General features: G+C 68.7%; 1 protein-coding gene across 1 annotated transcript in view; it reads left to right on the top strand.

Moving 5' to 3' along the window:
* The window catches only part of CTNNBL1 (catenin beta like 1), a 63,779-nt gene extending 52,037 nt beyond the window's left edge, over positions 1 to 11,742 (top strand). The window contains exons 12-16 of the mRNA XM_044455111.1: positions 2,098 to 2,195; positions 3,670 to 3,750; positions 8,273 to 8,410; positions 9,167 to 9,239; positions 11,523 to 11,742. Of these exons, the coding sequence (XP_044311046.1) occupies positions 2,098 to 2,195; positions 3,670 to 3,750; positions 8,273 to 8,410; positions 9,167 to 9,239; positions 11,523 to 11,611 (479 nt within the window). The 3' untranslated portion in view covers positions 11,612 to 11,742. The remainder of the gene's footprint in view (positions 1 to 2,097; positions 2,196 to 3,669; positions 3,751 to 8,272; positions 8,411 to 9,166; positions 9,240 to 11,522) is intronic.
* Positions 11,743 to 13,890: the final 2,148 nt, after the last annotated feature.

Raw genomic sequence — 13,890 nt, forward strand, 5'->3', positions numbered from 1 at the left:
CTTCCGGCAGCCAGACAAGAGCCGGGATGTGCTGGTGATTCCTCGTCTGTCTGGCGAGCAGAGAGAACTCTTGGGGCTCTTGATTGTTCGCAGACGGTCTTGCTGGGATGCCTGGTTTGTTGCCCCCTCGCGCTCCTCGCACGGGAGCGGGAGTGCTGCTTCAGGGAGGCGCTTGCCAGCCGCGGAGGGTGGTGGATGCACAGGTGGCGCCCGACCACCTCTCCTTGCCTCTTGCTTTGCGGGATGACGGAGCCTCTGAGCACGCCGGCCACAAGGCTCTGCCTCTCCTCCTCCCGCCAGACTCCTTGGTGCATGAAAAATTGACTCCACCTCAGGCTGAAATCTGTAGCTCAGGGAGCAACGTTTTTTAGCAGCAGATGAAACCGGCGCACGGCAGCCTCTCCTCCTCCTGCTCGGTCTGCGCTGCCTGAGTGCGGAGCATGGGGGCCCCGATCCGGGAGGTCGCGCGCCTCTCGCTGGGTCCGCTCAGCACAGGCCCTGGCCATCTGTTTCCCGGGCGCCTCTTAACAGGTGCGCATGGCTTGTTCCGCGTGCAATTGATCGCGGCTGCCTGTGGCCCCAGGGCTCAGGCAGAGCTGTGGAAACTCGCGTTAATCTGTCTTGACAGCAATGAGGAGGTGATCCTTCTCCTCTGTATATTGCATTTTCCTCTCTGAAAAATAACGCGTTCTGACACCCCTCTCCTCCGGCAAGGCAACAGAGGCAAATTTTACGGCCCCCTCTGCTTCATCCATCTTAATCAGCAAGATTAAGGCGAAGACAGCAGCGAGCAGTCGGAGCCGCATCAGAGGTGTCTCAACGCGGAGCCTGCCGTGTCTGCGTGCCGTGGCCAGCGGAAGCGGCTGGATTCGGGGCTCAGGCTCCCGCAGGCCAGGGGACGCAAGAGGCTGGCCGGCCGGGCGTCTCCGTGGAGCCGGGCGCACACGGGCAGATGCAGCGCATGGCGTCCAGGCCCACACAAACCATGCCCCCCCGGGGCCCCTGTGCCAGTCCCGCGTCGCCCAAACCGGAGCGAGCGCCCCGTGGTGGAAGGCACGCATGCCGCTGGGGCGGGGACATCCATGCGCAGCGCAGGCGCCCTCCCGCCACCACGGCTGCCCTCCCGCTTTGTGTCGCAAAGCAGGCGCGGGTCCCTTCCAGAGCTGGGCTTGCCTCAGAGGGCAGCCTCGTCTCCCAGGAATCCTTCTGGGCCACATGGGGCTCAGTGAGATTCCCGGGAAGCAGCGGTGGTGCGGGCCCGGCCACCAGGAGGAAGGTGTGGGGAGGGCTGGGCTGGGGGCCGTAGCACTGTGCCCGCCGGGGGAAGCCCGGGGGGAGCTGGAGACCCCGCAGGGAGGGGGGAGGCTCCTGCTGCTGCTCGAACCGGGGCTTGGCTTGACCCAGGCCTTCATTCGCGCAGCTGCTGCGCCCACGTCCTGACTGGTCTTATATGGGGGCCGGGGGGGGGGGCAGCTGCATTGCTGCCTTACTTGTTTTATTTTGCTTTTTATTATGCAAGCCGCTTGCAAATATTTACCTTAAAAGGCACTGTAGGAAAAAAGCACAGCAGACGGATTGCGTGTTGCAGGCGCATGCTCACTGGGAACCGCTGCGAGCCCCCGTATCCATGAGCACCCCTCCCTCCGCTTGAAGGGGGCCCGCGCCACTGCCGTCTTGGCGCTGGGGTCCTCGGGGCGAGGAGACCCCACCTGGGCCGGCAAGAGCTGCTGGCTGTGGAGCAGGCGGAAGCGCTCGCTCCTTCACCCCGCTTTCGGGTTGAATTGTGTTTGGCGCAAAAGCCTTTCTGTGGATGGAGCTGAGCCCGGGGCAGAACCCACTCCTGCCGAAGCTCCCCAGCCAGGAGCGCCTCTTGCAGGCCCGGGTTGTCCCTGTGATGTGCTATGCGCCACGCCATGGGGTGGTGCACTCTGGGGCTGGACAGGAACGGGAGTGGTGCTGGGTCCTTGGAGGGTCTTGCCCCCGACAGCCACTCAGGAAGTGGCTGAATAAATGGAAGAAGGCACGGCCGGGCAGGCGGGGAGGGGCAGCTGTGGGGGGCCCGATCCACACCCACCGGCGCGCTCTCTCTGTCCCCAGAGCACGTCTGTTCCATCCTGGCCTCCCTCTTGCGGAATCTGCGGGGCCAGCAGAGGACGCGGCTGCTCAACAAATTCACGGAGAACGACAGCGAGAAGGTGAGGTGCAGGGCTGCTGGGGACGGAGGGTCTGGCGGGAGACGTGGCCCCTAGGCTTGGGGCAGGGCGCCGCCTCCGCGGGAGGAGCAGCCGGTGTCCTCACTGCCCTTGCGCTCCGTCATGCGGGTCTGGCTGTTCGCCTTTGCAGCCACATCCCGGGCAGCTCGCGCAGCCCCCCGCTGCTCTTGGTTCCATCCTGACAACAGCCTTGCAGGGTGGGTTAGGCTGAGAGGCAGTGACTGGGCCAGAGTCCCCCTGGGAGCCCCCGGATGAGCGGGGCAACCGCGGCCTCCCCTTCCAAGTCGCCGCTGCTGCGCTATGGCTCGGCCCCTCCCCAGATGACCCCTCACCTGGCTTGGGAGCGGGGCCGCCTCAGTGGAGGCAGGAGGCAGAGGGCTGTTGCAGGCCGGACTGCCGGTGACGCCCGGGACCCCCGTGCCGGCATCTGGCGGCCTGCGCGGAAGCAGCACAGCATGCTGGGAGGTCCGGCGCAGCCCATCTTGCGCTCAGCTGCCCCCTCGCCCACAGCTCGCCACGGCTAAGTGGATAGTTGGCAGTGGCGACGCTCCCCCCGGGATTCCTGGCAAACGAGATGCGGTCAGGAGCTGCCAAGGCGACACCAGCCTTTCGACAGGTCGGGCTCAGTGGCGCTTTCCGTACTCCTGGAAATAGGAGCTCGCGCAGGGTGACTTCTGGAATCGATTAGCAGGGCCGTGAGGCCAGCAGTGCCGCGCTAGCGGGGGGCCAGGCGGAAGTGCGTGTGAGTCGGCACTGGCGGGGGGGCCTGCACAGCCGTCCCGAGGGGCTTCTGCCGCTTTGGCTCGGCAGAGAGAGCAGTGGGTATCCCCAAAGTGCCGCTAAAATGCTGCTGCTGGAATTCCTCCAATTAAAAGCAGTTCCTTTCCCCCGGAAGGCCAGAGGAGGGGGAGTCCCTCATCGGCTATTGGCCATGGCGTTGCCGGGGTGCCTCGGCCCACCACGTTCCGGGGGGCGGGATGGCGTGGCCTTCCTGCCCTCCTTGCGGCTTCAGAAAGCACCTGGACAGTCCCCCGAGTGGGATGGAGCGGGGGCTGGACCGCCGGGCGTCGGGCCGCTTCCGGCGCTGCTCTTCTCCGAGTCTGCGAAGTGCCACGAAGTGCTTCGGCAAGACGCTGGAGCGCAGGAGCCAGGCCGCCCGAAGTCCTGAGCCAGAGCGGGGGCTGCAGGGGGGCAGGCAGGAGTAGGGCGGAGCTGACAGGTTGTGGGGGCCGTGTGGGGCCCCTGCCAGACCACTCCCGGCCGCCCGAGGGCTTCCTGACATGCGGCAAAGCAGACCGCCGCCCTCTCGTTCAGATGCGGTTGACGAACCCGGCCCCGTTTGGCGAGCGGGAGGCCGGGGGCTCCCGTGTTTCCGGCTCCCTCCGGATTGCAGGACGAGCACCGCCTGTCTTCCCCGGTGATCTGGACCCCTCTTGTGTCTCTCCCCCACGCCCAGGTGGACAGACTGATGGAGCTGTATTTCAAGTACCTGGACGCGATGCAAGCCGCGGATAAGAAGATCGAAGGAGAAAAGCACGTACGTAACCCCTTCCCTTCCCTTCCCTTCCCTTCCCTTCCCTTCCCTTCCCTTCCTGGGTGCAGGGGAGGGGTGGCCACAGAGCAGCCCGTGGCCCTCTGCTCACTCCGTCCGGCAGGGTCCTGGGTGGCCGCTGTGCGGACAGGTGATGCCCGGGGAGGCCCCTGGCCCGGGACGGGGTCGTGGCCTTGCTGTCGCCTCCCTCAGCGGCGGCCCCTGCTGCCGGAGCTCTCCTGCTGGGCCCCCGAGGGAGGCGGCAGGGCCACTCGTGGGCAGAGAGGCTGGCCTGCCCTCGGGAGCAGGCGCCCCGGGGCAGTGTCGGCGGGCTGGCTTGGGGAACGCAGGTGCCCTTCAGTGGCGGCAGGCTGACTGCGAGACGCTTTGTGCCGGACTGAGAGGAGTGGGGCCGCCCCAGCGCACGGCGGCAGGGCGGGGGCTCCCCCTCGGGCTGGGCCGCCGCAGGTGCCCCTTTGTTCTCCACCGGGCACAGTCCAGAAAATCTCGACGCAGGGGCTTGTGGGTAGAACACCTCGTCTTATTTCTGGCTGGCTGCGTCCTTTCTTCGGGAAAGGGGATAAGCCCCTTAGCTCTTAACTCCCTCGGAAATGAGGCGCAATTATCAAGCCCTGGCCGCGATCGCTGCAGAAGGGAGGCCGAGGCAGGAGGCGGGGAAATGCATTGGTTCTTAGTTCTGTGCGAAAATTATGCTCAGCAGGTTTATTCAATAAAACGCTCTCGCCGGATACTTTGCGCCATAACGACTTACAAATTAGATGCTAATTGTGGCACAGTTAAGTCGTTCCATCCTTGAAAGGGAGAAACGGGGTGCCTGGAAGTGAAGTGGCATCCCAGGTCTGGTGGTTAAATGGGGGAGTGGAATGAACCTGGCATTTCGTGCCGCTGCAAACGGCTTGCGTTGTGGCAAGGGCTGGAGGTGGTGGCGGGAGTTAATCTGCGGGGCGAGGAATGCGCGGCGTCCGCGCAGGGCGCCGAGATTGGCTGTTCAGTGTCCAGCCGCTCAGCTCCCCCCGGGTCGAGCCAGAAGGGGTCTGCCCGCCCCCCCAGCCCGTGTAGGGCTGCCCATAGCGCAGCCCCTCGTCCACGAGGCCCTCCGCCGAGCACTTGCGATGCCGGAGGGAACACAGGCAGCCTCCAGGCCCGGGGGCCCGGGGGGTGGTGTGAACGGCCCAGCACTCGCGGGCCCGGGTTGGGGAGGTGCAGGCGGGCGAGCGCGATGGGATCCGCCAGCCACCCGAGGGGCCGCCCTGGCCGTGCTCCAGCAGGCGGGGGGAGGCGCGAGTCCCGCATCCGGTGCCTGATCAGCCGGTGCTCAAGATCAGTGGGGAGCTGCCAGCATCCTCGGCTGCAGAGCACCTTCCTGGCTTTGAGCGCCTCCTTGCGTGACCCGCGCACAGCGGGACGGATGTGGGCGAAGGCAGCCCGGCGTGTTCCTGCGACGAGGAGCCCGTGAGGCAGCGGGGCCCAGCCCTTGGGTCTCCTCCCCGGGCCCGGCTCTTGACGTCCTGCCGCCGAGCGCTGGCAGGGCCAGCGTCTTTTGCTGCCTCAGGCCGTGGGCACAGCTCTGGGCCTGGGGAGGGCCCCGCACGGCTGCTCTCGGGCTCCGGTCAGCGGCTCCGGTCTGAGTGCCGCTCCTCTTTCCTCCCCATGCAGGAAGGATTTGGCCCGGCTGATGCCGGAGGGAGGAAGGAGCCACCGCAGGGCGGTCTGCGGGGCTTGCAGATGACGGCGTGGCGCGCTTCGCAGCAGGGGCCCCGGGGGCTGTCCGAGCATGGCCGGCCTTCGCTGACCTGTCGCTGGGACAGCTGGGGTTGGCCGTGGCCGGGAGGGTCCCGCCGGCGTTCCGCAGCCAGGGGTCTTCGGCGGCCTTGCCCTGTGCCTGCAAAGTGCAGGCGCCTGGGTGGGGGGGGGCCAGTTGGGTCAGACACATTCCCGCCACGCAGAGCAGCCCCAGCACTTGCACGGCCACCGCTCCCCCTGGCCACAGAAAGTGGCAGCGTGAGTGGTGGGCGTCACGGCCACAGCCACAGCCCACGGTGGGACGCAGGGCGGTCTGGCTGGGGAGGAGGGAGACCTGGCCAGCACCCTCCCGCTGCCGGCTGCGCTCCCGCAGCACCGGCTCCCCGCCTGCAGTTGCAGTGGCGCGGATGACCTGGGGAGGGCGAGAGGGCCGGCTCTCCCTGGAAGGGGGAAAGGATGCCTCCCGGCTCCCGGCAGTGGCGGCGGCAGTGGCAGCAGGCCCCCTCCCCAGCTCCGAGCGCCTCCGGGTGCTGTGCGCGCCCCTGCCAGTCCCGCCTCATTAGCGTGGGGCGCCTGCCTCAGCCTCACGGGCGCCCGTCTGATCGCTGTCGCCTCCCATCAGCGCAGGGCGCCTGGCAGCAGATAAGGAACGGCACCTGCGCCCTCACCGGCAGATGCGCATCTTGACGGCTCTGAGAGAGCGGCAGGCAGGCAGGCAGGCAGGCTGGCTGGCTGGCTGGCTGTCGGGCGTCCCCGGGGATTAGCATCCGGAGGGGGCGCGGCAGTGCTGGTTAGCCGGGCTGGGGGGGCCCCCATGGCACTGCCACTCCCACGCGTCTGCGGGCGGCCTCGGCTGCATCCCCGGTGCTGGCGACGCATGCCCTGGGTCCGCGTTCCCCGCGGAAGAGCCCCCCGTGCGCCGCCAGTTCGGCCAACAGGCCTGGCTCGCAGCTCGGTCGCCATCGGGGTCGCAGGTGCCGTGCACCTGGCGGCTCAGACGTCAACTGGCGCTGGCAGGGCTGATGGCTCCGGAAGCCTCGCTGCTCACGTTTGAAAATTCAAGAGCTGTCAAGGCAGATCGGCAGGAATCGCGGCTGACGGGAATGCTCCTGCCACGGCTCGTAAATAGCCGTGGTATCGCTGCCAGCGCTCGTTGCAGGATTCAGGCCTTGGGGCGGCTGCTTCCTGGCAGGACTGGGGGGAGCGGGGAGCGGAAGAGGGGGAGCCGAGGGGCTCGGGGCCTCCGAGGGAGGAGACCGGCGCTTGCCGAGGCTGGAGTGGCAAGGGCCCCACGGACCATCGGCAAAGGGCGCTCCAGTGTGCAGCCCTTCCCACCTGGCGGACCCTGCCTGCGGCTGCCTTGGGGTCACCAAGCCCCTGGCACCTTTGCCACAGCTGGCCAGGACAGGGCAGGCAGCATGGCAGCCACGGGCACCAGCCTGCCTGGCGGCCCCTCTCCCGGGGCCCACCCTGGCGCCCTCCCCGGAAACACTGCTGTTTTCCCACCTGCAGCTGCAGCCGGGCGACACAGGGACTGTGAGTGAGAGGCCCCCAGACCGCGTGTCGGGGCCCCCCGCACCCTGCCTTGCGCTCCATTTTCTGGCCAGCTTACCGGCCCTTGGCCACACCTCCCCTGGCAGCCATTTTGTGCAGGCGCCCAGGAGAGGTCTTGGGATTGCCCAGTGCCCGTAGCTCCAGGCCTGAGGGGACAGGATTTCCCTCTCAGCTATGGGCAGGTGGCGGTGGAGGCTGTTCCACCACCCTTCCAGGCCCTTGGGAGGGATCCGGGAATTTTTGGAGGTCACAGGGTGCAGAGGCGCTGCCCAGGAAGCCGGGCTCCAGCTGGGCATCGGGAAGCGCTTCCTGAGGGGGGGAGAAGCAGGGCGGGGCAGCCCCCGGCCTGGGGAGGGGGCAGCTCTCCTCCCTGGAGGCCTTCCAGAGGCGGCCGGACGGCCTCCGAGGGGGCTGGTTTGCCCGGGGGACCTGCACTCGGCAGGGGCTCGGACCCGGCGGCCGTCTTGGCTCCTGCCACCTCTGTCGCCCAGGCAGCCGTTTTTGGGAGCCCCCCGCCTGCCTCCGGCTGGCCTCCCTCCTGCCCGCGGCACGCAGAGCGGGGGGCGGCGCTCACGCGGCGCTTCGCAGGGACGGCAGCAGCGCTCTAATGAGGAAATATTGCTCCGGCAGAAAGTGCCACCTGCCGGGCCCCCGCCTCATAAATCACGCGGGCGGCAGGAGCACTCGGGTCCGCAAACCAGCATCCCCGTGTGAGCAGAGTGAAAGGTCGGCGTGGCGGGAGCTGCTGCGGCTCTGCAGACGGCCCGGGCACGTGCCAGGGAGGGCGGCCCCGGCGGTCCTCCAGCGGGCGAGGGCACGGATCCCGGGCTGCGGGGGCCTGTCTGCTCGCCCTTCCTGCAGTTCACCGCCAGGGCCTGCCTTCCGCCGGGGAGGAGCCTCTGCGAATCTCGTGGCCTCGCGCGTGGCTCTCCCCCCCCCCCCCCCGCTTGCACCCGGGGCCAGGCTGCGGTCTCTGGCGCGACTCGCAGGCCTCTCCCCCCGTGCTGGGGCTCGTCCGGAGATGCTGGGCCCGCTCCCATCAGGAGCAGGCGTGCAGCCAGCCCCGCGGGGCCCTGGCCCCCCTGTCCGGCCCTCCCTGCCTCTTGCTGCCGGGCCCCGCCTGCCCTGCGAGGGGCTCGGCGCCGGGTCTCCGGGGGCCGGGGCCACCCTCCCGCGGCTCTGCGCGACTCAGCTGCCCGCCTCGCTGCAGGACATGGTCCGCCGCGGAGAGATCATCGACGACGACATGGAGGACGAGTTCTACCTGCGCCGCTTGGACGCCGGCCTCTTCGCCCTGCAGCTTGTCTGCTACGTCATGGCCGAGATCTGCAGCGCCAGCATCCCACAGGTGAGGGCCGTGCCGCGTGCAGAGGCGGCGGGGGGATCGCTGGCCTGGGGGGCAGCTGCGCCGCGGGGGGCACACGTCCCGCCTGGGTCCCGCAAGGCGCTCAGGGCCCTGCCTCCCGTCGAGCAGGGCCCGAGGCGCTTCCCGCCCTGCGGCCCGAGGGGCTTCCCTGTTCGGGTGAATGAGAGGGAGAGCGAGCGCGGTCGGGCGGAGCGCTCGAAGGGGGCCTCGCCGGACCCCCACGCCCTCCCGCTTTTCCCTGCCTCGCGCTTCCAGCGGGGCAGCCAGGCTCCTGGGGGCCCCCCTTGGGTGTGTGCTGTGGAGCGCGGCTGGGGGTTCCGCCCCTTTCGCCCCACAGGCGGCCCCTGGCGGCGGGGGCATGGCGGATGCTGCGCGGGGGCAGGCGTGCGGAGGCCCGGCCGGCTCAGCCCTGGTGCTCGTGCGGCATTTCGCCTCGCTGCTTGGGGGGCTCCCTGCAGAGCTGTGCCGGGAGGGCCTGCCCCCCGCCCGGTCCCCGGGGCAGCCACCGCCCTGGTGTGCGTGGCCGCCTTTCCCTCGCCGGGCGCCGGGCTCCCTCCCAGCCCGCCAGCAGGCCCCTCCCTGCCAGGCGTGGGGTCCTTGGCGCCAGGTGGGCCGCGGGGCGTGGGGGGCCCTCCGCCGGGCTGCTCCCCAGAACGCTGCAAGCGGCTGCAGCTCCGCCGGGCCTGCCTGTTTCCACGAGAATGACGCCGGTTTTCCGCGCCTTTGTTTTCTGGCCAGATTCGCCAGCGAGTCCATCAGATTCTGAACATGCGGGGCAGCTCCGTCAAAATCGTTCGGCACATCATCAAAGGTGCGTTCTTGAACTGGGGCGGAAAGCGTGGCGTGTCCCGGCAGCCCGGGCAGGCTCACCCATGGACGGCAGCGTGGGTGCGGAGCCCGGGCCGGGAGGAGGCCCGCCGTCCTCCCGCTCGGAGCCTGGGAGCGGCCCTCCGTGGGAGCCCTCGGCCCCCAGTGGAAGCGCGGAAGGCAAGGCCGTCCCCGGTGCAGGACGGGCCGCTGCCTCGGAGTCCCGCTCGGAGGGCAAGCGTGGCCGCTGCCAGCGTGGGTGGGGGGCGCTCTGGCTGCACCTCCACGCAGAGCCTGCTTTCCGTGCCTCGGAGAAAGGGCTGTGGCAGAGCCACGGCACGCTCCTGCGGGCCGGGAGCCGCTCCCCCACCGCCCCCGGTGGGCTTATGCGGTGGGCTGATGGCAGAGCCACCCTGCCGCTGAAAAGCGTGGCTGCCGTTCTGCTCGGTGCTCGGGCAGCCACGGCTCTCCACCTTGGCGGCGAGGCTCCTGGTGGGATGCCGAGAGCGCTTCTTGCCTTTTCTTTATGGCGTTTCTGCATAACCCGGTGGCCAGGGCAGGCTTGGCATAAAAGCAAGATAAAACCCAGCAGCGGTGTAGATTCAGAGCTGCAGTCGCTGATTTGCAAATGGCAGGAACAGAAAGACCGAGGCGCCTCAGAAAATGGCCTTCGCCGATGAGGCCCCAGCCGAGGGACGCGGCGAGCCTCGCGGGGGCCGCGTGTCACGGGCAGCGCTCTGCCACTTTCTCGGCGGGGGAGCACCCGGCGTCGGGGCTGCCCTGCCACCCGCCCTTCCCCGCCGGCCCGGGCCGCTCCGCTCCGCACGGCGGGAGGATAAAACTTCGTGCGGAGGGGGACGCGTCACGCTGGCAATTATGGCGCCCAGCCGGCGCGGCGCATCCTGTGGGGGAGGGCGGGATTCCGCGTTGCTGCGCCGTGGGGGTCCCACGCCGTGCCTGCCGCGCCTCCTGCTGGCTCAGCGGCTGCGTGGGGGCTGGGGAGACTGGCCGGGCTCGGTCTTTGGGGAGGGGGCTGGGGAGCAGTGAGCCGCAGCCCCCAAGAAGCAGCCCAGACCCCCACCTGGGCCACGGCCGGGGCGGCACACGCAGCTCCCCCCCCTCCTGCTTTTTTGCATGCTAATTGGAAGCCTGTTTTTTAGTTTGATTTTTATGGCCTACATATTTTCCCTGTTTCTCCGGCAGCCTGACAGCTGATGGGTCTCCTGGGAGGGCCAAGATTGCTTCAGATGCAAGGGAGGGGACCGGCTCTCCGTGTGCCTCCAGAGGCGGAGGTGGGCAGAGGCGCCCTGGAGCTGGTTTCTGCCGGCGGGGGGGGGGCACGTGGGGGCCGCCAGCCCGCACAAGGGCCGTTGGGGTCCGGAAAGGCTCGCTTCCTCCCCGCTGGGGGGTGGTCTGCCTCTGGCATGACCAGCGTGGCCCCCATTCAGGAGGGGGTGGCAGGTGGGGCAGCACAGGGGTCTCCTCTGGGCGTCTCTCAGAGTTGCCTGCCTTGTCCTCCTGGATCGCCTCTTGAAGGGCTGCTGGCTGCCCACTTTCCTCAGATCGCGTTTCTCCTCGCGCCCTGTGGTTGGCCTGCTCCCTGGGTCCAGGGAGCCGAGCGCAGGGGCTGCGTGTGCGTGACCCCTTCCCCCAGACTCGTGCTCATTGGCCCCGCGCTGGCGTGGGCTCGGCATGGCGCGAGCCGAGTCCGCTTGTGGACTCGCATCTCTGGCGCATTCTAAGAAAGACTCCCCGGCACGGTGGGGCCCCGACTTCAGCAGCCCTGCTTGCCAGATGGCTCGGCGCTGATATGCCGAGTGGACTGCGGCGCACCTTGGAGCCGGGCGTCTGCGGAAACAGTCCGGCTCGGCCCGTTTCTGACGAGCGGGTCAGAGGCGGGCGGGAAGCCTGTCGCGGTCCAGTGGCCAGACTCCCCGGCGTGAGCGCCGCTCTGCCTGCGCCATCTGGACCGAGTCGCCGCCCGCCTTTCCGGCCTCCCCGACGCGACCGGCTCGTTGCCGCACAGGCTGCCCGCGACACGCGGCCATCTGGGCCGTGTGGGTTGATCGCCGGAGTTGCGAGGAGGGAATAGACGCCCACGGCCGGGGGAGGAGGACTCTTTGCGGTGTGCATGGGGATATCCCGTCGTCTCCGAGGGCTTCCTAACGGGACCAGGGGCACGTTCCCAAGAACCGGCGCCACCCCACCCAGCCGTGCGCCGGTCACCTGCTTCCTCCACCCTTGCGCTTGCGCATCTTGCCCAGGCCTGCCTCCCGTCTCGTTGCAGAGTACGCGGAGAACATCGGGGACGGGAAGAACCCGGAATTCCGAGAAAGCGAGCAGAAGCGGATCGTGGAGCTCCTGGAGAACTTCTGAGGGGCCTCATCCAGCCCAGGGGCTGCCTGGCAGAGGCCGCAAGCCCAGGCACCTGGAATCGCGCAGGACTTTTGGAAGACACGGAGCCTCTTGTGACTTTTTGAGACATTAAAGAGTTTGTTTGTTTTCAAGTTTACCGCCTAATTCTCTGCTTGGGAGCATCGCATGAGCCTGCCCCCTGGGACGGAACAGCCGGGCCGTGGGTGCGTGAATCCGCGGCCCTTTCCTTCCAGAAACGTGGTGCGTGGCCAAAACGTTGCCCTCCAGATGTTGGAATGCAGCTCCCATCCTCACCAGCCCTCATTGCCCTTGCTGGGGATGATGGGAGTGGCAGCCAGGAGCCCATCCCCCTCTCGCGGCAGCACTGGCAGCGGCCCCTGGACCGCCAGTGGGGGTCCTGCTCCTGGGGCTTCCCCAGCCTTGGCACGCCGCGCTCCCTGTTGGGAAGGCTGAAGCGCCTCTCCCCAGCCTCGGCCCCTGGCAGCAAGAGCCGTACGCTCAGAGAGGCCGGGTGTGAACTGCTCCAGAGCACGGCCCGTGCGACACACGTCTGCTCCATGCACCACAGGAGGAGCCTGTTGTGGGGGGATCCGGCCGGCGAGCGCTGGGTCGGGCGCCGCAGGGGGGCTCCCTCGCACTCCCAGCTCCTCTCGAGCCTGGGCGGGACGTGCCTTCCCGCTGCGCCTTGGCTCTTCGCCCGCTTTCTCCTCGGCCCCCTGCATTTCCCCGTCATGAGCTGCCGGAGCGATTTCTCCCCCACTGCCTCTCTGCTCCTCATCGTGGATTCTGAGTCGAGCCCCTCCTTGCCTGCATTTCCCCTCGTCTTCCCGTCTGCCGTGATGGCTTTGAAGGTGCCATTTAGAAAATGCGCAAGCTCCGGACCTCCGGACCTCCCCTGCCTGGCCTCGTTCTCGAGGCACGCGCCCCGCCAGGCCTTCCCAAGGCAGAGTAGGGCGGTGGGCCGAAGGGCAAGCAGGGGAGAGGGGCTTGGAGGGCAGGTGCCACGGCCATCCGTGGGCACGCCTAGCCGCCCTCTGCAGGGCCACCCTCAGAGATCCCCCTGCACCAAGGACCGCCCCCTTGATGGGCAGGGCCTCTGTTGCTCCAGCAGGCTCTGCCTCCCTCCCCCTCGCTCCCGCTGGCGTCCCAGGGCGCTGCAGGGGGGACAAGGCCGCGTCCTGGCAGGCCCATCCCGAGCCCCTTCCAGCGGGCGGGGAGGGCTCCTGGGCGGAAGGGCAGCGGGGGACGAGGAAGCTGCTGGGGCACCTGCCTCTGGGGCAGCAGGCGGGGCGCCTGCTCGCCACGCACTGCAGCCCCATTGCTGGGCAAGGCAGGTCCCGGGGAGGAGGACTCCCAGGCAGGATCTGGGCACAGCGGCCACTCTGCCAGGCGGCTCACGTGGCCGGCATCTGCTGTGGCGGGGACGGGCCTGGAGCAAACCGTCGTGCCATGGGCCAGTCACCGCGAGTGGCTCTGGGCAGCCCCACTGACGGCCTGACAGCCACGGGCCCCGGAAGCGTGTGCCAGAGGGCCGGGGGTGCGGAGCGGTCCCTTCCCGGCCGAGGGGGCCCTCGTAAGAAGAGCCGGCGCCGCCCCAAAGCCCGCGAGGATTAATCCTGCGGGGGCTGCTTGTTGCCTTCCTCCTTTCTTCCTTCTCTTTTCTTCTCCCAAATGAAAGAAGCGTTTGAGGGGATTATAAAAAAATGGAAATGCCATCGCTTATCGGCACACAAAGCAATCTTGGCATCTCCCACTCCAGACGGGTGACAAGCAAGGCTCCAGATGTTGGAGGCATGAAGCACGGGCCCTGTGATGTGCAGCGGGGCAGCGCTGTCGCCCCCTTTCCCGCCCCCCCCCCCGGCACCTTGCCAGCTTGCTCGTTGGGGGGCCGGGCTGAGGCTGGTGCCCAGCGACCGCTGCTTCGCTTGGTGCCGCACGGGAGGCTGTTTCTGGCCTTCGGGAAACCGGCAGGCCGCCCGCCGTGCATCTTACTCGGTTGGCGCCGGGCAGGGGTCTAGGTCAGGCAGGGCTCCCGCAGCTGGAGTGGCGCGGGAACGGGGAGGGGTGGCCCGGGGAAGCAGGGCAGAGGCGGCCAGGCGCTCCTGCGAGCAGCGGGAGGCCAAGAGGGGCGCGGGGCACCAGGCCTGCCCAGCGCTGCGGGGCGGCATACGTGCGGGGATCCCGCCCTCTGCCCCCCAGGAGCCCGCCTGGCCTGCAGACCAAGCAGCCTCGCGGGCCGGCCCCGAGCTGGCGGGGCCTCGATCCACGGGCAGCCGGCA

This window comes from Varanus komodoensis, unplaced genomic scaffold (assembly GCF_004798865.1).
Source record: "Varanus komodoensis strain SLA01 unplaced genomic scaffold, ASM479886v1 scaffold8, whole genome shotgun sequence".
Taxonomy (NCBI): Eukaryota; Metazoa; Chordata; class Lepidosauria; order Squamata; family Varanidae; genus Varanus; species Varanus komodoensis.